This window comes from Hippocampus guttulatus, chromosome 1 (assembly GCF_054856545.1).
Source record: "Hippocampus guttulatus isolate MCC_2025c chromosome 1, RoL_Hgut_1.0, whole genome shotgun sequence".
In the NCBI taxonomy this organism is placed as follows: domain Eukaryota; kingdom Metazoa; phylum Chordata; class Actinopteri; order Syngnathiformes; family Syngnathidae; genus Hippocampus; species Hippocampus guttulatus.
The window spans coordinates 29,937,976-29,965,780 of record NC_141261.1 but is presented as its reverse complement, the minus strand read 5'-3'; the positions used below and the strand labels follow the sequence as shown (position 1 = coordinate 29,965,780).

The 27,805-nt window shown below is 42.7% G+C and overlaps 1 protein-coding gene across 1 annotated transcript; it reads left to right on the top strand.

The window, feature by feature from the left end:
* The first annotated feature begins 416 nt into the window (after positions 1 to 416).
* LOC147211313 (uncharacterized) lies at positions 417 to 26,398 on the top strand. The gene is made up of 36 exons (XM_086125574.1): positions 417 to 601; positions 681 to 822; positions 1,580 to 2,154; positions 3,232 to 3,252; positions 3,334 to 3,396; positions 5,257 to 5,310; positions 5,406 to 5,450; positions 5,569 to 5,595; positions 6,591 to 6,635; positions 6,877 to 6,921; positions 7,191 to 7,244; positions 8,720 to 8,788; positions 9,354 to 9,422; positions 10,498 to 10,566; positions 11,412 to 11,480; positions 12,590 to 12,658; positions 12,767 to 12,835; positions 13,035 to 13,103; positions 13,196 to 13,267; positions 14,127 to 14,195; positions 14,283 to 14,354; positions 14,496 to 14,564; positions 14,697 to 14,765; positions 14,875 to 14,943; positions 15,439 to 15,507; positions 16,390 to 16,458; positions 17,451 to 17,519; positions 17,629 to 17,697; positions 17,775 to 17,855; positions 17,939 to 17,974; positions 18,059 to 18,095; positions 19,482 to 20,039; positions 22,251 to 22,504; positions 22,591 to 22,768; positions 24,474 to 24,668; positions 24,753 to 26,398. Exons 1-36 carry the CDS (start codon positions 599 to 601, stop codon positions 24,758 to 24,760), a joined length of 3,600 nt encoding a protein of 1,199 aa, XP_085981700.1. The 5' UTR covers positions 417 to 598; the 3' UTR covers positions 24,761 to 26,398.
* Positions 26,399 to 27,805: the final 1,407 nt, after the last annotated feature.

Genomic DNA, 27,805 nt, shown 5'->3' with positions numbered 1-27,805 from the left:
TAAAGCAATGGTTGTTTGTATGTTGGCCTGTATGTGTCCTATGATTGACTGGCAAACAGTTGAGCGTGTATCCCGCTTCTCACTCAATGTCAGCTGCGATAGACTCAAGCTCACCCACGACATGTACAATTTTCTACTGCTCAGTAATGCCGGCAATGACATAATTATCCTTATTTTGGCGTCCCCTGTATATATAGCCAGTGACAATGTCTCACTATTATAGCTGGCAAATTTTGATTTTGAGTGATGAGAATGAATGAATGACATGGAAAAGGACCAATACGCTTACTTCCCTTTTTGAGAATGTCTTGAGGTGCCCCCGCAGGTCTCCTCCCAGAAATGGGAGTGAGGGAGTTCCGAAAAGGGGCTGGTCCTTCTTTCACTTACTTCACCTTTTTGAGAAAGGCTCAAATGTGAGCGCCACAACACATGAGCATCACCACTCCGCCCGATCGCCAGGCTGGGGGCATGGGATCGAACAAACCGCAAATGTAGACAGTCTCCTCCAACTTATTGGCACATTTTCCCCCGCACCCAATGACTTTTCTTTCAGTGGAGCATTAAATTGTTGATCACCTTGGAGACATAAAGAATCCACATGGTGAGTTCTGCTTGTTCAAGCTTGTTTTAGGATTGTTTAACTTTATTTATGGTGTCAATGTCATCACTTTGCATGGAAGGACACCAAGTTGCTGATGCCCTCAGTGCACTGGCTTCTGCTTTTCTGGGGGATGCAGGGTGTTTGGCCACACGACCAGAGAGGCAATGATGACAAGATGACCACTAAGAGGAAAAACAGGCAATACGCAAATTATGGCAAATGTAAGTCTGTCTGAATGAACACTGTTTCAGCTTGCATCATGGTGTCAAATAACGGTATTCAGTTATTCCCGTTCACACTGCAGGAGTACGTCAAAAAGCGAATTAATTACAACGATGAACCCTTTGCAAGAGTGTTTGGATAACCTTTCCAGGAAAAGAAAGAGAGGCTAAAACATGCAGATTAGTTTTCCTTTTTTTCATGAATGGCTTGCATGCGTTTTTGTGCCTTTTCTTTGGCTTTGTGTGATGCTTATTAGAGCCAAAAACAGGGGAACACAAATAACATTTTTTGCCGAAAGGTTCTTCAATGTCAGCTTTAATCCACATTTAATTTAATTTAAATTATACGTTGTTATATTTACTTTTAGTGGTTTGTGCACATACATGACAAGAAGCAATACTTACGTTCCTAATGCCATTAAAATTTAAGGCAAAAATTCTAACACTAAAAAACACTTGGTGTTTTTGGTGACCAGCAGCGTTACAAAAAAAACAGTTCAGACAAAAACTTCAAATTTAGCGCATTATACAAAACCAAAGTTCCCTACCTGGTCATTTACATTTCATTGATTCAAAACTTGGCCGAGAGTTAGAATTTCAACGATAATTTTGACATTTAGAGCTAGAAAATTGCTGCAGCACTTTACAGAACTTAAAATCAAAACTTTTTAGGATCATTCGAAATATACTTTACTATCCTATTGTAAGCATTCTACCAAGCTGTTCAGGTTGACTCCTTCTTACGCTATTTTCTCAGCACTTACGGATGATGCCTGCAGTCTGGAATTAGCCTTTTTGATTGACAGCTCAGAGAGCGCCAAAGACAATCACGCACAAGAAAAGCGGTTTGCCACAGAAGTGACCGAGCGACTGCAGGGCCTCCACATGCAGAGCGGCCGCAGCCTCATCACCCGCTCGGCCCTGCTTCAGTACAGTAGCCATGTCATCATCGAGCAAACCTTTAACCAGTGGCAGGGTCCAGACAGTTTCAAGGCCCACATAGCCCCCATGACATACATCGGCCACGGCACCTACATCACCTACGCCATCACTAACCTCACGCGCATCTATCTGGAAGAGTCGGCTCCCAGCAGCATCAAGGTGGCCATTCTGCTCTTTGACGGTATCTCGCACCCAAGGAACCCTGACATAGCGTCAGCCGTGGCTGATGCCAAGAACCAGGGCGTCCGCTTCTTCACCGTCGGAATTACGCCTGAAGCCAAGGAGTCAGCCAATATTGCCCAGCTGCGACTAATTGCGAGCTCGCCAGCCTCACGCTACCTTCATAACCTGCAGGACGGAGGCATTGTGGAAAAAGTCGCCCGAGAGATCGTGAGTAAACACGTCCTGGAATGTATGCGCACGGGAGATCCCATGGTCAAAATGAAACTCTGTTGATTAGCCTTTCGGAAGACACGCCGCTGTCCATACGTACTGATCAAATCCAAATGAATCACAAGTTATTTCTTCAGTGTTTCCGAAAGCAGTTATGGCATGGATACAAGTTTTGGGACATATAATCAGTGCATGATTGATGTCCAAAGTATCAAGGTGAACTTTGTGCACCCCGGGCACTGTGATGTTAGATCAGAAAAGGGCATTCCCCCAACCATTACTGGAGTCACAGACTTACCTGTTGTGGAAAATGGTCTTTGGTAAGGACACTGATGGTGCAATTCTTCATTCGACTGACTGCGATGCAGGCAACGTAGGTGCCGTTCCCAATCAGTGATGATATGAATGTGAATTTGAATAGTTGTCTGTCACTGTGTGTGCTGTGACTGACAGACAATTCAGTTCGTGTAGTCTGCTAAACGTCAGCGTGGGTCAGCTCCCCGTGACAGTGAACAGGATAAGCGCTTAAAGCAAATGGAGTGATGGCTGGATGGGCAGTCTCGGTATGACAATGGATTCATGGGGCCACTGAGAGGTCTAGCCCAACCTCTGATTGGCAAAGTATTCGATAAATGCCTTCGGCAGTGCATTTGTGTTCACTGGAGAGCATCGTTGGCCAAAGCAGTAAGAAAAAAAACTTTGTTCTGGGATCAGTTGAGATGCTAAGTTGCTTATTATGAGTTGCAGTACAATGACTGCAATGCATCTGGTCGATGCAAGAACGCAATTGAGCAAGAATGAACATGCACACCAGATCCCTCAGATAAATCAAGAAAATAGTTGACAGTATAATCGGGGTTTCGGGTGATTTAGATGGCATAAAACCACACAATGGTCAACCTAGTAGACCAATTTGGCTTTCATCGTTGCACTCAGCATTGTTGACAGCATCACTTCGTTACCTAGGAACCAATGACAGTCTCGAAAGATCGTCTGCATGCTTAGTCCCATTGCTCCCCTGAGTAATCGTGGTGTATTAGCTCCAATGTTAGTCTTTTTTTTTTCTCCTTGCAGACAACACTGGCAGATGAAGGAGTAAGTCCCCAACACTCACGACTTGATTTGTTTCCCTGAATGGCCGCCCTCTAACAGCCTCTGTCCTCACTGTGCTTTAAGTGTCCCCTTGTGCAGAGCCTATGTGCATGTGAGAAGGGCGAGCGGGGGCCCAGCGGCCCCGCTGTAAGTATTTGCTTTACACACTGCGACATACAACATCATCCAGTTTCCCTTTTGGCGAGACACCGCAGACAAAGACACATCCCGATGCCACCGAGGGACATAATTACAAGGTCTGGGTGGAAATTAGTTTTGAGAGACGACCTGCAGCAGTGACAACGCCATGAATTCCTTGTTGACTTGATTGAAGACAGGCCTAAACCGATATTTACAAGGGCACATGCGGCAGCAAATTGTTGTTCTGGCCATTCACAGCGTTAAGAGTACACATGTTCTGCATGTGAAGTTGTTTCCTCTCGGCTTTCTTCGTCTGCTAAAGTGATTACATGAGACTCATCCGCAAACTGATGCTTGCTTGATGTATTCTTCAAGGAGTAATTATTTCTTTTAAACTCAATACTGAGAGCAAACACTGTTTCATGTCAGGGCAGCGGGTCTGCGGTGAAGAATGCTGTATATGTACGCGGGGATGGAGACTCCATCTCAATACAACACTCAAATCAGCACAAAAAACACTTGATATTCATGATAAAGCGTCTTTGGCTTCAGACCTTCTTGGCACTTCAAGAGCTTCAAGAGAAATTGAATTGGGCGGTCTGAGATGTGAAACAGCAACTAACTATTTCTGCTTTGTTTGACTCCAAACAAAAAGGTCAGAAATCATTTTGCAAGTAGTTGTAAAGTCAGATGTTATAATACGTTTTTTTTCTCCATTGGTTTGCCTAATTTCTGGCAACAAATGATATTCTTCAAACCAAAAGGTCATTTGGCCAAACAGTCGGTGCAAAATTACAGCTCATTAGAAAAAGCTCCTATCCCTCCCAAAATTGTTCCAACGTAGTTCAAACATGTCCCCTTTCTCATACAAGGAGTCGGTACCACCAGAATTGCAAGGATCCTTCTCTATTGCTTTGGCTCATTTGCATTCACTTGCCCAAAATAACACTAATGCTTCAGCACAACACAATGGATTCCCTGCAAAAGGTCATATGTCTCCCAAAACAGCGTAGCCATGTGACAAAACTAAATTCCTTTCGCATATATCCGTAAGCACCGCAAGTCAAAACGCTTAGATGCTTTGTCACCACGGCAGACGTTTAGCAGACAGAATACAATGATGTATCAAACTGGAAAAAAAATACAGCACAGACCAGCATGTTTGTTCTTGCATGCGTCATCCATTGCATGGAACAGTGGCCCTGAGCCCGTTGTTCATCAACTCTTGACCTCCGAGCGGAAAAGAATCCTCAATTGGATTGAGGAAAGGAGTGTGTGTGGTAGTCGTCGCTCCTTTCCGAAATTCACATATGGCGTTCATGATATTATGTTCTTGACTCATTTTGACAGTTCAACAGACTATTGCGCATATGATGACTTATACAATGAAATCATGCTGATATGTTTTGGAGAGAACGGTCATTAGACTGAGAATTGACTAATAGGTTTAGATCAGCAAGATCTATTTCTTTGGAAAATGTGCGAAACATGGGCTCATTGTGCTAACCGGAGGCTACTTGAACATTGCCATTTGTAAAGATGCAGAGACACTTGAGACAATAAGGCATTTGCAATTTGATGCAATTCATGAGATTTTAACTTCTGTTGTCAACAAGTACAAGGTGGGTTGGGGATTTGTTCATGCTACTTTGAGAATGTCATTTCTATTTCAAGAAATGAGCCAAACCAATGGAAAACAACTACAATTAAGACTGCGCCAAATCGCGTTGTCAATAAGGCCTCATAAAATTAGGACAACACAAGGAGGGTATGGGGGGGGGGGGTGTATATATATATTTTTTAATCTCCTCTTTGTTTTTAAAAACGCTTCATTGTTTAATAGTCTCTTGCTGACTTTTTATACAGGGCAAGAAGGGCCGTCCTGGGGAGGATGGAATCCCAGGACTAAAGGGTCACAAGGTGCTGCCCACCCGTTAACTTCCCTCCTGTTTTTGTCAGTGCATACAGAATCTTTGATCACTGTGATCCCAATTCCAAATCTTTCTTGTTCTAAGGGTGAGGCTGGGCTCAGCGGACTGCCAGGTCGAGAGGGAGCTGAGGTGAGTACCAACTCTTATTTATGAATATTATTTTTCATCAAGTTTGCGATGTAAGAAATCATGAAGAAAAAGCATAGAAAATATGTTGGTTTTCAACAAGGCTGTTTGGTTTACACAGGGCAGACCAGGATACAAAGGAGAACAGGTAATGTACAAACACCTACAGTATGATAAAATATTTTCCATTTTACTATCGTCTCGCCTCTTTGGTTATTGCACTTTTCTTGGACCAACATGCTCCGGATTGCATTAACTCAGACATCCTAATGGCTTATATGATGGTGGTGGACTGATTAGCGCGTCCGCCTCACATTGAAAAGGCGATGATTCCGGGCCCCGGCCTTCCTGTGTCAGGGGTTCCGGAGTATCCCACAACAGAATCGGATTCCACAAACGTAGACACAGATAAGAGTGGAGAAAATGTGTACAGTATTTACAAAACCGCGAGACAGATAAAGTACAACAAAAGACGCTGGGAACAAAGAACCAGGACAAAACAAGACAAACCAAAAACGCTTGCAAAAGTCTAGGACAAATATAAATGTAAATCGCTTGTAACAAAAGGACAAGGAAATCCAATTTGCATATAATACAAAACAAGTATAATCCTAAAAAAAAAAAAAAACTGATGAGAGACTACGAGGCGAGATCAAGAAGTGTCTGAAATAAACAAGCACCTGGTACAAGTAGTGAGCAAGGCTCAATAATCCGACAGCAAGGGGTCCTTAAGTAGTCCGCTGATTAGCAGGCATGACAGCTGCGCCGCTGGAGGGAACACCCTCCACTCCAGCAGCAACTGAAACATGAACAAAACAGAACCATGATATCCCAGGCATGTTCTCCCCATGCCTGTGTGGGTTTTCTCCGGGTACTCAGGTTTCCTTCCACATTCCAAAAACATGCATGGTAGGTTCAGTGAATACTCTAAATTACCCCTAGGCATGACGACAAATGGTTATTCGTCCATGTGTTCCCTGCGATGGGCTGGCAACCAGTTCAGGGTTTAGCCCTCCTGCTGCCCGAAAACAACTGGGATATGCTGCAGCATGCCTGCAACCCTCGTGAGGATATGCAGCTTGGACAACAGTGGTAATGCTATTCCATTTCATGTCTACACTTTTGGGTCTTACTCTCTTTCAGGGGGAGAGAGGAGAATGTGGCACTCCTGGAATCATGGGAGACCGAGTATGTTGTTCTCCGATTGTGTCAACCATTTCATCACGAACCATTTATATCAAATACTAATTATAATTTATGTCAAAAAGTATGTATAATATTATGACCTATTTCTGTATTTTTCAAACTATACTGATAATTCCATTTCTCTTCCTCACACTGCATGAATTATTCTTTGTATTTTCATTCACTTTATTGATTTTGAACGGCTGTTGCTATTAATAACGGGCAACTTGTTTCATTTTTACAGGGTCCTGAAGGGTCCCTTGGCCCCAGGGGAAATCGTGGACTTCAGGTGAAATCATGTTCGATAAAGCAGATTTTCTGATTTATTTCTTATTCATTAATTTATTCACTCAGTAGTTCTGTTTCCAGTTCTTACGGGAAAAAAACAGGATTTTAATCAAGTGAAAGTAATAATCAATAACACAAAAAGTGTCCTTTTGTTTCTGTTTTACCATCCACTAAATCTTGTGGTGTTAAATTCAGTTGTGTTTCAAATAACCCTACAAATGTTTTAAAGGCCACTATCAAACCGTGACCGTGAATTTATTCCATCTGCAGGGTTTGCCTGGTCCTCCTGGTGATATCGGACCTGAAGGTGGGACTGGCAAAAAAGTAAGCTATTTCATGATGTTCTTCAGGCAACTGACTGGGAATATGCAACACTGTATACAGATTGAAGATCAAAATGCAAGCACAGGAGATGTTTGGACCTGAACCTCAAATAACCAAATGAACAAAAATTCACATGTCAATGAGAAAATTGTATCAGAGTTTAGCAAGTAATGTGAGTGTTGGAGAGTAACAAAGATGTAAGTCATCATTCAACAGACATGCCAAACTTAATATTCCCGTTTCCTCCCTAAGACAACTGATCAAAGGTTACCGTCAGTTTCAAAACCATATGAGATGACTGCATAAAGCCTATCCCTGTCTGGTGGCAATTACCGGTAGAGTCTGTTTCACAATGGCGTCACTGGGTCAGTGTCTGTGAACTCATTAGCATGGACACATTGTCTAACCCTGTTCTTTCTCTTTTTGGCACCAAAGATAATTTGCCAAATTGTAAAATGAATTCTGATACCATCATTGTGGACAAGAATGATGCTATAAAACGGAATTAGTTCATCTGTAAAGACTCGAATCCCGTTCCAGACAAAATGTAAAAATGGCAACTCATGGTTAGGTAGTACCATGTTTGCTTCCTGCCTACTGCCAAGCTGCCCTTGAGCAAGGCATCAACTCCACCCCAATTTTTTCCTTGTTTGCCTGCAAATGTCAGCTCCTCCACCAAGCATGTTTTTGAGAACAGTGACTTGGGAACATAATCAAACATCAAAGTGTTGGAAATATTGGCCAGAAAAGTGGTGAAGATTGCACGACTGTCTGTGTCCTATGTGTTGTGTTGTGTTATTTTTATTATTTTGACTTCAAAATGGCGCCTTTCCAGCAGCTCCTATATTTTTGTTGTTCTACTTCTTCCTTTCATAACTTTGCTGCTGTGAATTGGGAATTTCTCCATTGCGAGACTAATAAAGGTTTTCTTAATAGAGGTGAAAACAAAAGGAATTTGCCATTTATAACCCCAAAGGCAAACGCCCTGACTGATCAATTGATTTCATATTGTAGAGTGAAATCCCTCCTAAGAATCACATCTGCTGTTGCCTTGTCATTCTATTTGTCTTTTCTCTACCCTCTGAGCCCCCAGCTGTGTTTTGTAGCTGCAATCCCGTACTTCCAATCCTTCCACTGTTCACTACTTAATTATTTTGGAAGAATGTGTCTGTTGGTTTTCTGCCTGTCATCCGGTATCGCGTGAATAACAGATTAATGTGTAGGATTTAGCGTTGTTCCAACTTGTCTGGAAGGGTCGGGGAAAGAGAAAATAGTTGCAGTCAGAGTTCATTTGCAGACAGCCCTGCACCCTCTTGATGTCTCTCATGCGTCGTCCTCTTGTGCACTCGTGACATGAAAACATACCAAATCTATGGATGTTAATAATGTCAGTTTAGCCTTCCAAATGTTCAATAACGTCCGAGCGAGTTCACAAATCCATTGCACTTTGTGTTTGACTGCCTCTCTTTTCATAGGGCGAACGAGGACTTCCTGGTCCAGCTGGAATCCAAGGGGAAACAGGAATCGGGCTCCCAGGACAAAAGGTACATTTTTCCATTGATTCCTATGGAGTATGCTGCATTCTTATTCATTTCCATCAACTCGTATTATATTTACAGAGCAGCAGAGAGCAATAAAAATTGAGTTCCTGGAATGTTTCATATTTTAAGTTCATTCATTAATTAGCATTAATCATTGCCCAAGAAGTAGCTGTCACTTTCAAAAGGTTTGGTGAATCCTCCGAGATGGTGTTCATTCAGTGAACCTTGGAACCATGTTTCAGGATTGTAGGAGCAAGTTTGGTAGGGCTAATCCCAGCTGACTTTGGACCAGAGGGGAACTCCCTGGACTGGGAACGCCGTACTCTCAAAACAAACATCTCTTCACACTCACATTCCAACCTGCGTACAATTTTGACTCTTCAATTAACCAAACATGCATTTAGTGAAACGTGACAATAAACCGTAGTAACCATAACTTTTAAACAATGAGCAAACCTAACACAAAAGGCATGAGCTGAATTTCGATCCCCAAACTTTTCACTGTTAGACCAAAATGTCAATTAAAAATGAAATGTCTACTATTATTTCTTTGTGCTCAACCCCACAGGGAAATGTTGGGCACCAGGGTCAACCAGGACCAGTCGGTCCAGTGGGCCTTGGTGAGCCTGGACCACCGGTGAGTCATCAAAATCATCCCAGACATAGAGTGCAAATAGTGGCAGTTTACGCAGCCACTCAACCAAGAAGGTTATGTTTTCAACTGAATTATATCTTTCTTTTCAATGTGGTACCAGGAACTTTTGCCTAAATTTACAGTAGACCTAAAAGTTTTTGCCAGGCCTGATGTGCGTGCAAAGTTTCATGAGGTTTCACACAGGTTTAGAGCCTCAAAATCAGCCTCATTTTGCTTTGCCAACAATGCATCGCCGCGGCAACAGCCTGCGAAGACTTAAAAACATTTAGAAAACGTTTTATCTGTTAGGTTTAGCAAATATCTCCAAAAGACTTTTGTTACATACAGGTATGCCTTCCAATTTTCGCAGATCTAGGTGAAAAATAAAAACGAAATTGCTTTATTCAAAATTAGAGGTGGGAGGTGGGAGTGTTGATGGAGATATGGGGACACTCCTGAAACATTGATTGAAAATCACGCAAGAAATCTCTAAAATCAAAATTTTTATGCCAAACCTGATGTGTGGCCTGTTTCATTAGTTTTCACCCAGGTTTAGACACTCAAAGACGGCCGATTTTTCTCTTTGCAAACAGCAACAGCGCGACAACAAAATAAAAAGCTTTCAATAACTTTTCATCTTCAGCATCTTTAGATGAAACACCCAGTTTGGAGATGAAATATGACCTTGATAAAAGGCCAAAAATGACACAACGTTCCAAAGTAAAATCAAAATGGTGGACTTCCTGGTTGGTGTCAGATATGGCTCTGAAATACATTTTTTTTTTTGCTGTTACTTCCGATTTTCACAAATTTTGGTGAAACATAAAACCGAGAATCCTTCGTTTAAAAATAAACAAACAAACAAAAAGTAGAGGGTACTGCCGAGCCATTTATAGAAAATAGCACAAGAAGAAAACTCTGAAATATTAAACTTTATGTCAGGCATGATGTGTGAATATCAACACTCTTGCTTCAAAATTTGTCATTGTATCATAATGTTCTGGAGGAAATTTAGGTTCAATTAGAAAACTATCGCCTCAACTTTGTATATTGATTGTTTTTCTTTCTTTTTGTTCAGGGGCCTCAAGGGCCACAGGGTATCCAAGGAGAAAGAGGGCCTTTGGGAGAAGGTCTCCCTGGCCCAAAAGTAGGTCGTCTGACCTTTACGGAATAATCCCTGCCCCCATTAGTCGATCCATAATTTATGTCATGCATTAATTTTCAACTCAACTGACAACTCCATCCGCTGTTGTAAGCCAAGACCCAGATTGCAAGGTGCTATAGCAGAAGACTGATGACAAATACGTTTTCAAGTGTGAATTACACAAAGCCCTTCTGGTGATTTACATTCGTAAATGCAATATGCTTGTCATTGGCTCGACATATGATCTGGCCCGTGGTTGTGCTCATTGGAGGGCGTGAACAAGCAGCAGTCACCTGAAATGGTGCCATGGCTGTCGACAGACAGCCTGAGACATTATGGTGTGACGCATGATAGAGTGGGTGCTTCGTTCTGCGAAGAGTACAATATTTATTAGTCATATGGACCGAGATGGATAATGTACACAATTTTTTCTCGCAAACTTTTTTGTAGAAAAAAATAAAGTCTAGAAATATATATAGAAAGTTGACCGAGATGTTCAGTGCCACAGCAAAACCCCTCAAGATTGTTCAAAATGTTGCTGGTATTTATACTCAATGAAGACTTGACTGTGGACTCACAGATGATGTTTTCATTCGAAAGCAATCTTTACACGGCTGAATAAGCTGCTGAGTCACAGCGGCTCCAAGCAAAATTACCTTTCTTTCCACACATTAGTGCCTCAGGTGGTAGGATAATATCAGAGGGTCATCACAAGAAATGAAATCAACATCTTAGCAATCACATGCACCTTTTTGACGAGATAAGCTGAGGCTGTCTTCATGCTCACATGTTCTTAACATATGTTTACTCTATCTGCCATGGAGTAACTTCTTTGTCACTGCTCATAGGGGGAGCGAGGCTTGGAGGGGCCACGGGGGCCCAGAGGACTATCGGGTTTTGGAATTAAAGGAGACAAGGTACATTAAAGAAGAAAAAAAGGCCATAAATAAGAAGTCTGGTTGTGTAGGTTTCCCAAAAGCATGAAGATAAAACTGTGTAGACATTCAAGGGTTGGCATCCACCAATGAATGTATTTTCCAGGGGGTCATATTCTATGTAAGCGTAAGACAGGGGCAAGTGATGAATGGAGCTCAAAGTTTGGACAACAATGGAGAAGCTTCACTGTTTCAAACTGATGAATGTGGGAAAGTTGGGTTTGTTACATTTTCAACTTTTCAAATGCATTTGACATTGGTCTTACAAGGGCATGCTTTAGTGACATATGGAGAGAGAGAGACAGAGAGAGAGAGACACACACACACACACACACACACACACACACACACACACACACACACACACACACACACACACACACACACACACACACACACACACACACACACACACACACACACACACACAGGCGGCCCAGGGGTCCAGTGGTTACTGTGTCGACCTCACAGTGCAGAGGTCATGGGTTCAATCCCGACTCCGGCCTTCCTGTTTGGACTTTGCATGTTCTCCCCAGGCCTGTGTGGGTTTTCTCCGGGTACTTCGGTTTCCTCCTACATTCCAAAAGCATGCATGGTAAGCTGATTGAGCACTCTAAAATAAATTGTCCCTTGGTATGAGTGAGTGCGGATGGTTGTTCGTCTCTGTGTGCCCTGCGATTGGCTGGCAACCGTTTCCGGGTGTCCCCCGCCAACTGCCCGAAGACAGCTGGGATAGGCTCCAGCACACCGGCGACCCTCGTGAGAATAAGTGAATTTGAAAATGGATGCATATGTCGCATAAGACCAGCTGTCTACCTTGCACCGGTGTTAGAGTGGTCTGAGCAGGCCTAAGGTTTAAATTGACTTTCTGCCACCAAATTGTAATTTTCCACATCTCCCAGCCACTCCCTCTACTACGCCTGCCCGTCGAATTTGGCACCAAATATTAAGCCTTCCGCCTGATAAAAATGTCAGCATCTGCTGGCATTTGTTTTCCACAGCAGATGCGCAGTTTATGAAAACAGAGCCCAAAGTGTAATGCAACCTGCCAAAATATACGTCAGTGTCATGACTAAACTGTGTTCTCACAGGGAGAGTTTGGCCCTCCTGGTCTTCCAGGCCTCATCGGCCTACCAGGTCTGGGCATCCAGGGTGAGAAGGCAAGTACACAATGAGTGGTGTTTGAACATTTTTCATTGACGCAGTCTGTTGTATATTTGAGTCAAATTTGTAAATCTCAGATTATATGATCACTGAAAATATTTCAGGGCATTGAAGGTCCCAGAGGGCCACCAGGCTTCCGAGGTCCACAGGGAGAAGGTCTACCTGGGCCCAAGGTTTGTACAACAAATCAGGATATTTTAATTGCAAACTGTCAGAAGAATCGCGATTTAGACTAAAAATGTAGACCTTCTTAATTTTGCTGGCCATTTCCAATCCTCGGCTGAAAAATACGGTAAATAAATATCAATCAATATTCTATTCTGACATATTTAAGGCTCTCCATCCGCTATGTTCTTACTATGTTTGAATCAGGGAGACCAGGGGTTGCCGGGTGAAGTTGGCTCCCCAGGAGAGAGAGGAATTGGAGAACATGGAGATAAGGTGTGTGGTGGTCAAATTTCAGCATTGATTCCATTCAATCTCACAATTGCAAAACATTACCAATGAGAAATGGATTTGACATTTGTGCTCAGGGTGAGCAAGGATCACCTGGAATATCGGGGTTGCCGGGTTTGCCAGGGGAGGAAGGAGCTCCTGGGCAGAAGGTAGCTTTTAGCTCTTCATGGTTTTAGTCTCTCAGGAACCCATACACGTCACACACGGGAATGCAAAGTTTGTACGGTTTTGCCTTCTTAAAACACCACAATGGCTTGGAAATAACACAATCAGAATGTGATTGATATGCTTCACAAAAACATCCTCTTGTCTATTTTGAGGCTACAAACATTTTGTACATAGTGGGGTCTCAAATCTATTTTGACGCTGTACAGTAAAGTCCAGGGGTGGCGCGGCATGGTGGCTACTCTCTGGCTATGCCCACTTGAATGGAAAGATTTTGATACCTGTTACTTTTTTGCCATTTCAACATGGATGCAGTAGATCCTATTCTTAAATCCCTTGATATACTGCCACTTGTGTGTTGGGCAAAGTTCTGTAGGTGTTCAACTGTACATTTTATTTCCTGAAGCCCCGACTGTGGATGGTATGATAAACAATGGCTCCTGGGTTACGAAGGCGTTTAGAAGCACCTCATGGAGCTGTTTTGTCACACTTGCCACCACACAAAAAATTGGGGCTGTGACCCTTATAAAGCTCCACCGATTTGTGTGTGATTGACTGACAAGAAGTCCAGGGTTTGCCTTTTGGCCTGCAGTCAGCAGGGTAAGGCTTCAGCTACGTGCCACCCTGAACATGATTAAGCAGTACAGAAAATGGATCAAGGTCTGGATATATTTTGTGTAAAATCACTGAAATTAGTCAATCGCCTTGACATTTTTTTCACTGTTCCATTGTTGTGTTATGTCACTGCATATTTATAAAAACTGTCATTGTTCCAGTACCCATGGACCAAACTGTAGAATTTAGTTAGCATGGAGAACATGCCCATGTGCTCTGTGACTTTAGGGCGAGCCAGGAGCTCCGGGCCTTAGGGGGACAGAAGGGTCACCAGGAACTGGAACGCAAGGTGAAAAGGTAAACTAAGTTCCCTGACTTTGTTGTTGGACCTTGTTGAGATGTACATAAGTAAATAATGACTGGATTTTCCATTTGACCGTGAAGGGTGACCAAGGTCAAAGGGGAATAAGAGGCCTGATCGGCCCACCTGGCATTAGTGGCCCGTTAGGACCCAAGGTGAGGATTCGTTAAGCCGTCACCAGAATGCACTTCCAGATGGACAGTTTGAATACAAATCACAGAGAAAGTCTCTAATTGCATGAATCAAAAAGGAATGACAAATAACACACCCTCTACTGTCTTCATTGAATTATCAAGGGTGAACCTGGGTCACAAGGCAGGGTGGGTTTACCTGGTCCACCCGGACGATTTGTAATGGGACCCAAGGTAAGTTCAGTTTCTAAAGCCAGAATGCTTATTCGTGTACAGTACTATTGACGCTGTGAAAAGAGACAAGATGATACTGATGTCAAGTGAGTTGCTAGCACCCCCTAACATGAGCTGCAACTTGTACTCTAGGGTGATGTTGGACCAAGCGGCCCTCCTGGTCCGATTGGGGAGAGTGGTTATGGGCTTCCCGGTCCAAAGGTGAAACCCTACTTGCTTCGACTGTATGCTTCACAACAACAAGCTGGTTTTATACACACATTACTGTAGGAAGGGCAGCTTTATTTATATCGACATCCATGTGCCATAGGGTGACCATGGAGATCCAGGCCCAGCAGGTCCATTTGGCCCAAAAGGAGAAGGCTATCCCGGCCCCATGGTGATTTACACATGGACTTCTCCGTCTGCCCATAAACCTGTTCACTTCCACCATTAATCTTCTTCCCAACACTTTGCATCCTTAGCTATTCACCCATCACTTAGTCATTGATTGCCCAACATTTTGGAAAATGTTTTAAGCTATGAACCAGAATTATCCATCCATCCATTTTCTGATCCGCTTATCCTCACGAGGGACACCCTGAACCAGTCGCCAGCCAATTGCACAGCACACATAGACAAACAACCATTCACGCTCACGCTTACACTCACATGTAGGGACAATTTCGAGTGTTTCATTAACCTGCCAAATGCAGTAAGAACAACAAAGGCCAATGCAGTTCAAATGATCTACCATGCTGGCGCTCCAATATGTGTGACAGAATATGTTTGCACTGCATTGTTTGTTATATTTCTGTGTGTGTGTATATATATATATATATATATATATATATATATATATATATATATATATATTATTATTTTTTTTTTTTAGGGCCCCCCTGGTCTACCTGGGCTTCCAGGAGAAACTGGCCCTGATGGGATAGGCTTTCCTGGTCCAAAGGTGAGGGCCTCTACATCAGAGGAAAAATTGAAAGGAAAATTTAGGAATTCAAAATCCAACAAAAAAGTGAATGTTGCATCAAAAAAAATCATGAAGCCTCTTCCTGTAATCGATAAAGGCATATATCTGTTTGCTTACTTTTAAAGTCATGTTTGAATATGGAGATGAATAACAATGAATACAAAGAGCAACTTTTTTCACAATGTTTTTTTTTGCTCCAGAAAATATGCCGATCTCAATAAAAGCTTATTCGATATGTGGGGTACAAATCAATTTAAGAGCGGCACATTTTCAAGCGGAGTGAATCAAATGAGTTCTATTTAGTGCAATTAGGATTTGTTATATATATAGTCTGTAACAACATGTAAAAGCTCTCCCTTGCCCAAACAATCCATCCATTTTCTGGTCTGCTCCTTCACAAGGGTCGTGGGGCATGCTGTCTATCCCAGCTGTCTTCGGGCAGTAGGCGGGGGACACCCTGAACCAGTTGCCTTGCCCAAACTATTCAAATGAATTCAATTGAATGCCGCAACAAATCATCAGCAACATCAAACCAATTTAGTCCGATTTATACGTGGTATTTATTGCTCATAAGAGACAATTTGATACATTCAAGAATGGCAAATTTTAAAACGTAATGATTCGATTTGCTTCAGTTAAATCAAAACTAATTCAATTACATCTTTATTTATTCAACATTAATTCGTCTGCTCTTATCGTGGTGCGGCAACTGAGACCAGATTCTTTTTTGCAATGCTGACCTGGGAGCGGACAGCAACCCGGACAAGGCAAACTAAACGCCCCAAAAATTGAATAATAATTAATTGGAAATTGCTTGCTACAACTGTTATTCTGTTCTTGACCAGGTCTTTGTTGCTTTAGGGGGACATTGGTTTCCGAGGGCTGCCTGGTTTACCGGGACCTCCTGGTGAAGGACTGCCAGGACCTCAGGTACGGTTTTGCTTTTTTACTTTCAAAACAACCATTTGTCAAACACAACCACATTAGAAAAGTAATGCGCAACATGGTCTCAGTGTATCTAACGTCCATTCGTACAATTCTAGGTTAAGTGGGTTCCATGCATGCATATTTTTAGGTTCGTTATGTTATTTAGGTTGTGCGTCTGATGCTTGGCTTCGGAAAGCTAACAGATGTAACACGCATATGCCTTCAAATATCCCATCCAGAAGTCCCCCAGGGTGTGAACCTGCATTTTTTGCAGATTGTATCAGCAGAGGGGCGATAGCAATGAAAGTACAATGTTTCATAGAAAGGATGGATGGATCTTGGCAGAAAGGGAAAGAGTCCATGATTGCAGAATAAAGACATTGCTGCTGTTGTTTCCTTTAGTGCAGTGGTTCTTAACCTGGATTCGATCGAACACTAAGGGTTCGGTGAATCGGTCTCAGGGGTTCGACGGAGCCTCTGCCATGGAGGTTAAGATACACCCGACTCAACATGTCAATGTTATGACACGCCCGCTTGGCCATCACTGGCTGCAGACGATCACATTACATTGCTTGTCCAATCAGTGTGTCAATGTGTGATGGTCGTGATCGTACGTCATGCGATTTGTTTTTCGAATCAGTTTTAATACATGCTAACGATGTCGAGCAAAAAAATAAAGTGGTCAGACAAATATGTACAACGTGCATCACAGACCGCGATGGGACCCAGCGTCCTATCTGCATGATTTGTCATGCCAAGTTGAGCAACTCTAGTCTTGCACTGGCAAAACTGAAGGAACACTTCTTGAATCCGATTTTTATTTTTCAGATAGGGTTCGGTGAATGCGCATATGAACTCGTTGGCCTCGGTACATCTCACAGGGTTAAGAACCACTGCTTTAGTGGTTGAAATAAAACATCTAGTCAAAGGGAATCATGCACAGCACGATAGAAAAAGAAACAATGTGATTCTAACCTGGATACTCTGTGCTACAGGGTCTTCCCGGCCGACCAGGACCCCTCGGGCCAGTGGGCCCACCAGGATTTGGAGTTCAAGGACCAAAGGTAGATTATTATCAATTGATTCTGTCACACTCATTCAACAAGCCTGTAAAAACAAAACCAAAAGAAGAACCTTTTTGTTTTTCTTTGTTTATCCATGTAATTTTTCTAGGGTGAACAGGGAGTCCAGGGTGTGACAGGACCAAGGGGGGCTGCTGGAGAAGGCTTTCCTGGAGCTAAAGTGCTTGCAATCTTGGACTTTTCAAATTTGCTGCGCATGAAAGTGTTCCGTTGCTGAGGTTGTGGCCTGTGTGGCAGGGTGACCGTGGTTCTGCAGGGGAGAGGGGCCTGAAGGGCTTCAAAGGAGATTTGGGTGACCCAGGGAACCCGGGGCAACCCGTCAGTACAATTTCCTGTGCGAGCTGCTCATTATAAATACACCTGTCGAAGTGTCAGTAATCAAAGGTCTTTTTTCATCTCAGGGTCGATCTGGTGTAAAAGGAGAAGCAGGCCTCACGGTGAGTCTCCCTTTTTCATCCTGTTTTTCTTTGGGTTCTAATCTCATCTATGGAGGTGCTAAGTGAGTTTTGTATTGATTACAGAGGGAGGACGTCATCAGATTGATCAAAGAAATATGTGGTAAGGTGTTTGTCGAAGTTGGGATAAGGCATTTACTTTCTACACTAGGGGTGTCAAACTCATTTCATTCTGTGGGCCACATACAGCCTCGGTCAATGTCAAGTGGGCCGGACCATTAAAATTATACCATACTCTGCTATAAATAACCAACATAATATGTCTTTCCTTTGTTTTGGTCTAAAGAAGCACAAGACCATGAGGAAAATGTTGAAATTTAATGAACATATCTTTTACAAAACATTTCATGAAGACAAATGTGCAATTTACTTTTATCATTCACATATATGCATTGCAACTGATCCAACTAATTGCATAAAGGCACAAAAACTTAAACAAGTAATTGGTATTGAAAAATATAGTAATGCATTTTAAGATTAAACAAGATTTATAGAGGAAGGAATTTTTAAACCCTTTACACATGTGCATATAAAATCCAAATTTAATCCCTGCCTACACCTTAGAAACTAAGGAGAGTGCTATTAAATGTGTAAAGAATAAAGTATTCACATGTCCTTGATGGCGTCTGCGGTGTTGGGTCTGTCTCAGTGACAGACTGAGGCTGCCGTTGTCTTCTACTCTGATCAAAACATCAAAAAATTGCACCTTATTAAAAACGTTCATTCCGTGTCTTTTATGCATTTGTTTCACTTTTAAATGATCCTGCGGGCCTGATCGATCCTCCTTGGGGGCCGGTTCCGACCCGTGGGCCATATGTTTGACACCCCCGTTCTACACCAAATGATGGACTGCTCACAAAAATTTAAGGGGATTTTGGCTTTCAGGGAAAATTTCAGTATGAGCCGAAAATGAAATTGAACTTTTATGTGTCGGCCTTATTTGTCCTCCTGTCAACTTTTGAATGCACATGTCCAACTGGTGTTTCAGTACTTTTTACATTTTGACATGAGACCAAGCCAAAAATCATGACTGAATGATAATCATGATTGCATGATTCGCAGTGCCTTGTCATCGCGAAGATTAAAACAGGGTGTTCTCAAAGGGAAGCGGTCACTGAGTTCAGAAACAATCGTCAGCGCCTTGAGCGGGTTGCAAGAGAGATAAAATGAGGCTGGAAGAGTCACAGAAAGGCATCCTTGGAAAGTTATTGGTTCAGCTCCTCGATAGAAAACAGAGAAGTCGTGCAAAAAGTACTTAAAGATTGAAGAGTTGGACATTTTAAGATAAGGTCAAATTAGTGTTCATTTTCCCCCAAAAGCCAAATATCTCTATTTTTTGGGATTACGGTGATGCCTTTTCTTATCACACAGGTGCACCTACAGTTTGATATTATTGTAGTGTCAGTGGATGCCACAGCTGAAATCTAATTCCAAAATCATCTTCCCCACAATCTTTTTCAGTTTTCTCCATCTCGTTTTCTCATTCCAGGATGCGGGATCAAGTGTAAGGAGAGGCCGATGGAGCTGGTGTTTGTGATTGACAGCTCCGAGAGTGTGGGGCCAGAGAACTTTGAGATCATTAAAGACTTTGTCAACGCACTGGTGGACCGAGTCACGGTGGGCCGCAACTCCACCAGGATCGGCCTGGTACTGTACAGCCTGGAGGTCAGGCTGGTGTTCAACCTGGCCCGCTATGCAACCAAACAAGACATCAAACAGGCCATTAGAAGCATTCAGTACATGGGAGAGGGGACCTACACTGGCACGGCCATCCGCAAAGCGACCCAAGAAGCATTCCACAGTTCACGCCTGGGAGTCAGCAAAGTTGCCATCGTTATTACTGATGGACAGGCGGACAAACGGGAGCCGGTGAAGCTTGATATTGCCGTACGAGAAGCACACGCTGCGAATATCGAAATGTTTGCCCTTGGTATTGTCAACACCTCGGACCCAACACAGGCAGAGTTTCTTAGGGAGCTCAACTTGATCGCATCTGACCCTGACCCTGAGCACATGTTCCTCATTGATGACTTCAACACCTTGCCAGGTAAAAACATTGCAGTCATGACATTGTCACTTTTTTCTTTTCTTTTCTTTTTTTTTCAAATACACACATTTGAGCTTTTTATTTAAAGAGAAGAGTAATATTCCAAACAGGTATGAGGGTGTTACAGTTTTGGGGACCATTTAGCACTATGATTAGATTACCGGGCGGCCCGGTAGTCCAGTGGTTAGCACGTCGACTTCACAGTGCAGAGGTACCGGGTTCGATTCCAGCTCCGGCCTCCCTGTGTGGAGTTTGCATGTTCTCCCCGGGCCTGCGTGGGTTTTCTCCGGGTACTCCGGTTTCCTCCCACATTCCAAAAACATGCATGGCAGGCTGATTGAACGCTCTAAATTGTCCCTAGGTGTGAATGTGAGTGTGGATGGTTGTTCGTCTCTGTGTGCCCTGCGATTGGCTGGCAACCGATTCAGGGTGTCCCCTGCCTACTGCCCGAAGACAGCTGGGATAGGCTCCAGCACCCCCCGCGACCCTAGTGAGGATCAAGCGGTTCGGAAAATGGATGGATGGATGGATTAGATTACCGGTACTCTTACAAAGGTTTATTCCAAAATGGGTATCACTTTATCACTACTTCATAAATACTTCATAAAGTAGCAGAGCATCTGAAAAATGAGAGATCTACTTGATCTTGCCTTGCCAAATAGTGAGCCCACCGTAAATATTTGCCCTTTTGCTGGAGCGGTAGCGGCTCTATGAAATGTCAAAATGCTATAGTCATTATGAACCTTAGATTCTGATACTTAACAGAGGTGTGTGGCTTAAACAAACACGGCAATAGCTCCCTTGTTGAGAGACGAGATAGACTGCAGTCATGCCGAACGTGAGTTGAGCAATTCTTGTGACGAGATGACATGTCAAGTGAGGATGGTTTGCGTAGATAGGGGCGAATATGTGCAGCTAAACCGAAGCCAAACAGCTTTGAGAATGCGCTACTTCAACACAACGTGACACACGCGGCAGAGAAGGAGATATTTTAAACATGTAAACGGTACATGTTATATTTAACGTCTATCAATGCTTTTTGAATCAAGCTTGGGGGGGGGGGTTTAAATGATTTTTTCCAATGTATTTTCACAATGTTGAGGATCGACTGTAGAGTAAATATACAAGTTGTTTAAACAGATATATTGCTCCATTTTCTGATGGAATCAGTGATCTTTTTTTTTCAAACCTCCTGATCACTGATTGCTGATCAAAAACCCTAATCTCGTCAAGCCTAGTGAAGAGTGACCGTTAATTGCTTGAACTTGCTAAAAAAAAGTGAAGCTAGTTACACATCAATTTGAAGTGCTCATTATTGATTTACAGAGTTTATGGTGATGACATTAATAAGCGATTTGTATTTGACTTGTAAACGATTATTAGCGCTTTTATATGGGTGCCCTTATTGTATTCAGCTGTTTTGAGTCGAATTTACAATGAGAACATTTTTTTTATTCCATTGAATCTTAAGCAGTGGTTCAGTGATCAGTGTTAAGTTCTGATAACCAGCACATTCTCAAATATGGAGCAATATTGACCAGATTGTCCAGCTAAGATTGTCGTCTTCTTGACGATAAGTCCCTGCAGCTTTTACCCCAGATGAATTAGATTACCACTCCTCCCACACTCACACACACACACCGTGCTGTTTAATCACCCCTCACTGTCCACCCGCCAAACCCTCTCCCGTTTTTGCTCCATGAATTGTGAACGGAATTTGGAGGCCTGGTAATGAAATGCTGCCTATAGGAGGGAAAACACAATCCAAACATTTGCTTTTTTGAGACTCTGGGCTCAGCAAGTAGTCATTCCTTAGCACCGCTCTGAGTCATCATGGTAACGGAAACCGACAGTAAACCAGGTCAGAGTAGACCACCCCCTCAATAAAGGCTAATGTCAGTGGGGGTCAAAAAAGGCGGTGAAACATGTCATCATTCTTGACCATTGCGGTATTTTGATGTAATCATGTGACAGATATGTTATTAGGACACACAAAAGATTGCCTTTCATGTCATTTGTTTGAAAATGACAAATCATCCTGAATCTTAAATTAGTGAAATTCATTGACACAAGTTGCTTGTTGAAGTTCCATGCAAGACTGTAAATCCAAGTAATTATTCTTTGGAATGTGGGGTTGCTTAGTTTGGGTGACAGATCTCCCAGACAGGGCACTCCATAATGTCAGGTTTTTATGTTGTGGCTCTGTCGCAGCTCTGGAATCCAAGTTGGTCAGCCAGTTCTGTGAGGACGAGAACGGAGACTTGATATATAACAGACTAACAAATGGAAACAATGGCCATAGCAACAGCAGGAATGGTAACAGTGGGAGGTATGCCAAAGGCGTCAATAGGTACCAGCCCGCCACTGACTGGGAACTCCTGAACACCCGTCAGCCCAACAACCAGAACAATGGGGACAGCGTGGCCACCTTCCAGTATGACCAGAAAGGTTCCAGCACAGGACAAGTATGGGCAGTCATTGCGAATGTAAAATTGGATAGACAATTGCAGAAAAGATAAAGTGAAGTGAACTTTTGTCATTTCTCCTTTAGCAAGTGCACGCAGAGACGACACACCGAGGCACTGAACGTGGGGACACGTTTAACCGTGGCATAGCATCCCAACGCATTCCTCCTTCCAGAGAGGACTCTTCTTCCGTAAACTTAACATTGTCATCGTCAGGCGTTTCTGTGAAGTCGATTCCAACACCAAGACCAGCTCTTCCCAAAGGTAGACACTATGTATAGGAGTTCTAAAATTGCAGTTGCTTTCAGCAGGTCAACATTATTGCTGTAACATAATCAGTTGCTGTTGCCATACACAAGATGGACAAATATTGAAACATGCCTCTTGACCAATTTGTCAGTTTCGGAAAGGTCCTTTTCAGTTCCAGTGTGACTATGATCCAAATGCACAAAGCAAAGTCCATGGTTGAATCGAACAATCAAAACTTTTACCTTAACAACCACAACGATGCAGATTCACAGTAATGATGATTGGATCCCTACTTCAACTCTGCTATCACTTTCTGTTAACCATTTAACCACTGAATCCCAAATCCTTTCGAAAGGATTACAAATTGCACCTCTGCCAAAAAACACATCATAGATGGTCCCCCAAAAAATGATTTTACCACAATGGTGCACTTTTATTGTGCTTTATCCACACCATATGTTGTCCAAAGCGCTTTGCCAAGCCTCGAATTCACTTTTTTGAAAATCGATCATGTGTAAATATGCACTAACATCAACGCCAAATCAACCTTTACTTTCACCTCCAGGATCCCTCTGTCGTACACTCTCCAACAGGAGAACCTAGGGTCTTCTTCCAACCGTCCACCTATTGCCTGCTTAACAGCTGAATTTAATGAGTCAATAGCCAGCTGCTTGTGCGTGTGTGTGATCTGAGTCGAATCTGGAAATACTCAATTTGCATTTGTTTTTAATTGCCAATTCGCGAACCAATTCAAGCCACCACCGATTCGTGCACAGCCCTACGACTGAATGAGTTTAGTATGGAAGAACTTGTCGGCCCTGACCGCCACCCAGGAATTAAAACACCTGCGGAATGTGTTAATGAAGTACAGAGACTGTGAGCCAGAATATTTGCCTCCCAAATGTTTGGTTGGATGAAGAAAACAAAATAGGGCTACAAATCGATACATCTCATAGAAAGTTTTGTCATGTTGTCCCTCCAATTTCACCTCTCTAATTTGGATAGCTGTCAGTTTTCTGAGCTGATTGTCACGCAGTGTGCCTTGCACACTGGTTTGTAGTCTGCAGTGCTGGAGGAGTTCCCTCTGTCTAATAGTCACTCCATTGGCTTGTGGTACTTCAGGCAGCAATCGACAGTCGCAGGGCCTTATTGAATTGCCCCCACTGCTGTTTGCTGCCAAATGGTCAAATCATATTTGACATTTGATTTATAGAATAAAACTGCTAATAATGTTGTTGAGACACGTAACTTGAAAAAAAACCCCCTTCAACTTTACACTTTTCGACAACGTTCTGCTTGGCCTGTCTGTTGTGTTCCTTTGGCTTCATAGTGATGTTTGTTCACTAACATTCTTTAACGAACCTCTTAAGTCATTGCCAAACAGCTGTCAGTCATTCGATTACACACAGTTACTTGACTTTTAGAGGTGATTGGTTGCACTGGATTTTTTTTTATTTTTTGGGAGATGAAGGCCCTTCTTCATCCCATTTATTATGTCTACATAATCTGCTATATAAATCAGCATGTACAGTATTGTATTGTACTGTAGTTCATTTTGTAGTTTCCTGGTGTTGTAGTTTCATGATGTAGTTTCCTGGGTGGTGATTGAATGCTCATCCGAGAGACGTTCATCTCTCTCTCAGGTGTAATTTGCTGGAAAGGTCAACAACAGATGGCAAACAACTTTTTCCATGACCTCTCCCATCATGTTTTTATGCAGCGACTGTACCCTTCGACCCTCGCTGTGCCTTGGCTCTGGATCAGGGCTTGTGTCGCGAATACACCATCCGCTGGTACTATGACAAGCAGGCCAACGCATGTGCTCAGTTCTGGTTTGGAGGCTGCAGCGGTAACAGAAACCGCTTTGACACAGAGGAGGAATGCAAGAAGACTTGTGTGCTAACCACTTCTAACGGTACAATGAAAGAACCAAACAAATCCGGAAGTCATTGTTTTGGTTCTGATTGTTTTGCTTTTCTCTGATGTTTTGTTGTTTCAGGAGGCTGAGTGAAGACACTCTGTCGAGATTCTAATTTGGCTTCAGAGTCTACCGTTCTTCATCGCTCATACTCAGGAACAGAAGACGTGTATTTCTCTCCCCATGGGACCAGATAATTTTTTTTCATACAGCCTCTGCGTGAAGCTGCAACATTTGCTACAACTTGAGGAGGCAACACACTGTGGAAACGAAGCTCCTCACCACTCTGGTTGAAGCAAAATGGAAATTCATTTTCTTGAATGTTTACTAGCTTCTGCATTCAAGTGTCTTCAATTGAGGTGGGGGGAAATGAAAGACATTGTTTCAACTATCTTTTTAAGGAAGACGTTTTGTACATCACGACACACACGGCACACACTCACTCACTCACTCACACGCAAATACATTCTCTGCCTCCTACTGGCCAATATACAACAATGTGATGGGGTCGGGGGCATCAGTGAGATAATAAAACTTAGTTTAAGTAGAGTCGCGAGATTGTCTGTACAGGCTGCTTTGCAGTACACTATGAACATTATCTGGTAAAAAAACAAAGGTGCTTTAAACAAAAATGAATTGAATTTAATAAGCAAGCCATTCCACGCTAAAGGGCTGTACAGTTTGTAATGCAGCAGTTCCTTTTGATTTAACGCAGGCACCCTTCGAGGAAAGAAAACGGTGGTTGTCTGCGTTCAAAGTTTTTAAACCAAGCTTTTGTTTTCCCAAATTAATGTCAGGTTTTACATCATTCATTGCATTTGGCTGCAGTAATTACTTGCTGCTCGTAGCTTGCTTGCTAGAACAAATGAATTGTGAATTGGATACGGCCAATTTAACTCTATGCACAAGAATTTTTTTTTGTCTCCTGCGGCTAAGCGGGTACTTGATCGATGGGGGGAGGGGGGTAGAAAAAAGATTTTCTTGACTTTACTAACTTGAGCGTTTTTGTTTTTTTTATATAAAGTATGATTCACACCACAATCATTCGTCCCGAAGCGTGTAACTGCCAATGTGGAGGAGAACATGAATGACGGGCATACTTCTTCAAACATATTTGTAAAGTATGCTTGTTCATATTGTGTTTTGTCGAGTGAAAGTTTTTACATGTTAAATTGATAGCAGGTCTGTTGTCTGTTGCGCACTAATGTCCGAGACCCAATGCGACTTCACCATTGCCCCCGCCATACTGTGCGCTGTTGCATCACTTCCGTCATAATTTAATTACTTTCTGCACCACTCTGTTAGACATATTGATCAAATTTAGGCTAAATAAAACAGCATTTTTTTCCACATGCCACGGGGGAACGACCTGCGCATGCGCAAGTAAGTAAATGCTGTTTGTAGCACTTAGCTTACATTTTAACAATACATTTGAACATGCTTTGCAAATACAGTACGTTTAATCATGTTTGCAAACACATTTGAACTAACTGTAACCTAACATGAAAGTACCTGAGAGACTCACTCCTACGGATGTATACAATAATTTGGACTGGCAGTCTGCTCTTGCAGCCGAAGGGAGAGGGCAGCCATCTTGCTTTGCTGCTGTTACTGACCTGTTCATTTTTTCACTGAATACACTGTTTCAATGCATTTTTTTCGGGCAGGATCCCTGTAAGGGTGTGCAAAAAAAATCTATTCACTCAACTATCACTATTATATGCCAAGATTCAATAAATCGATGTCAAAGTTCTGAATCGATTTTCTTGATTTTTCGAAAAGCAAACTTGAAGCTACCACTTTATTCCAACAGATGGCAGCGCAGAGCCAATTTGTTGTGGTGAGTCAGCCGGTTTAAGCATTCAGCAGAGTCACACTACATCATCCGAGTGAGCCTGTTCCTGCAGTTTTATGACCACCACTCAAACATTTTAAATCAAAAATTCGGAAATTATTCGGGTTTAACACTTTCCTAGGAAAAACAGACCTAGACGTGAGTGACGCTGTGTGCAGACTGTCATACCTGTCAACCTCAGCTAATAGCTGCCCTAATAAATGATTACAATTCCCCTTACAAAGCAACAAAAACCCGTACAACGGTTTACCGCGCATGCGCACATCATGCTTTATCAATCGACCGTACGAAGCGATGAAAAAAAAATATACGATTGAGGCTGGTTTGCCGTGACAATAGCAGCAATCGACGACGGCATTGTTGTTGGCTACCAGCAGGTGAGATGATCTGGATTTGACCCAAAATGGTCTTTGTGAGATCGGTTCACAATTGTTTTTTTTCCCCCCCGTATAAAAGTTGTAATACGCCGTACGTGATTTGAAATTATTTTTAAAAAATGTGTAAAATACGGGGAAAACGTACAAGTTGACAGGTATGAGACTGTTCAAATACCGCGACAATACTACCAATCTTGAGGGAAAAAAAAATAATTAAAATCCGGTAAACCCACCGTCCACTCCTGGAGGCCAACAGCAACAGGCCATCAAAACCCTGCCCAGCAGTTCAACAAGAGCTAAAAACATTTCAGGGCTCAAGACCGACGCGAAAATCTGCGTTTTAGACATATGGTTCACATGTTGGAGCCACAATACGTGATAGCACCAAGGAAACATTTCACTGAATCTGCCGTGCCCCTGCTCTACGCAGAAGGGGCCATCGAGGTAAAAGAGTCATTGCGTTCAGCAAAACGGGTTGCTCTGACTTGCGATAGATGGACCTCGCGGGCCACGGAGGGTCCCATCACATCACCGAAGACTGGTCTATGTTCTCTCATGTCCTCCAGACCCATCTCATGTAATATCAATGTGTTCAGGTTAGGTATGAGTTTAATGAGTGGCAACATAAGATGTCTGTCGGTAGCTTGACTTTTCACAACCCCCACCCCCGCTTTCATAAACACGGGTTCAGTTGCAGCACACACACAGGAACAGGGATTTTATTGGAACAGAACGGCTACTTGTGAACTTTTTAAACTAAAATAAATACATACTGGTAAATGAATGGGGGTGTGTGGCTAGACAAATTTCTAACGTGGCTTTAGCACCCTCTAGCCCCGGTGTAGCGCAGTGTTACTGTAGGTAAACAAGTAAATTGTTTTCTGGAATGCAAATAGAACACA

Bases quoted from the DNA above. Each gene is read 5' to 3' on its own strand.
- LOC147211313 (XM_086125574.1), top strand. The intron at 5,451-5,568 runs GTGAGTACCAAC...TGGTTTACACAG, and splicing joins CAGGTCGAGAGGGAGCTGAG to GGCAGACCAGGATACAAAGG. The intron at 13,104-13,195 runs GTGTGTGGTGGT...ATTTGTGCTCAG, and splicing joins TTGGAGAACATGGAGATAAG to GGTGAGCAAGGATCACCTGG.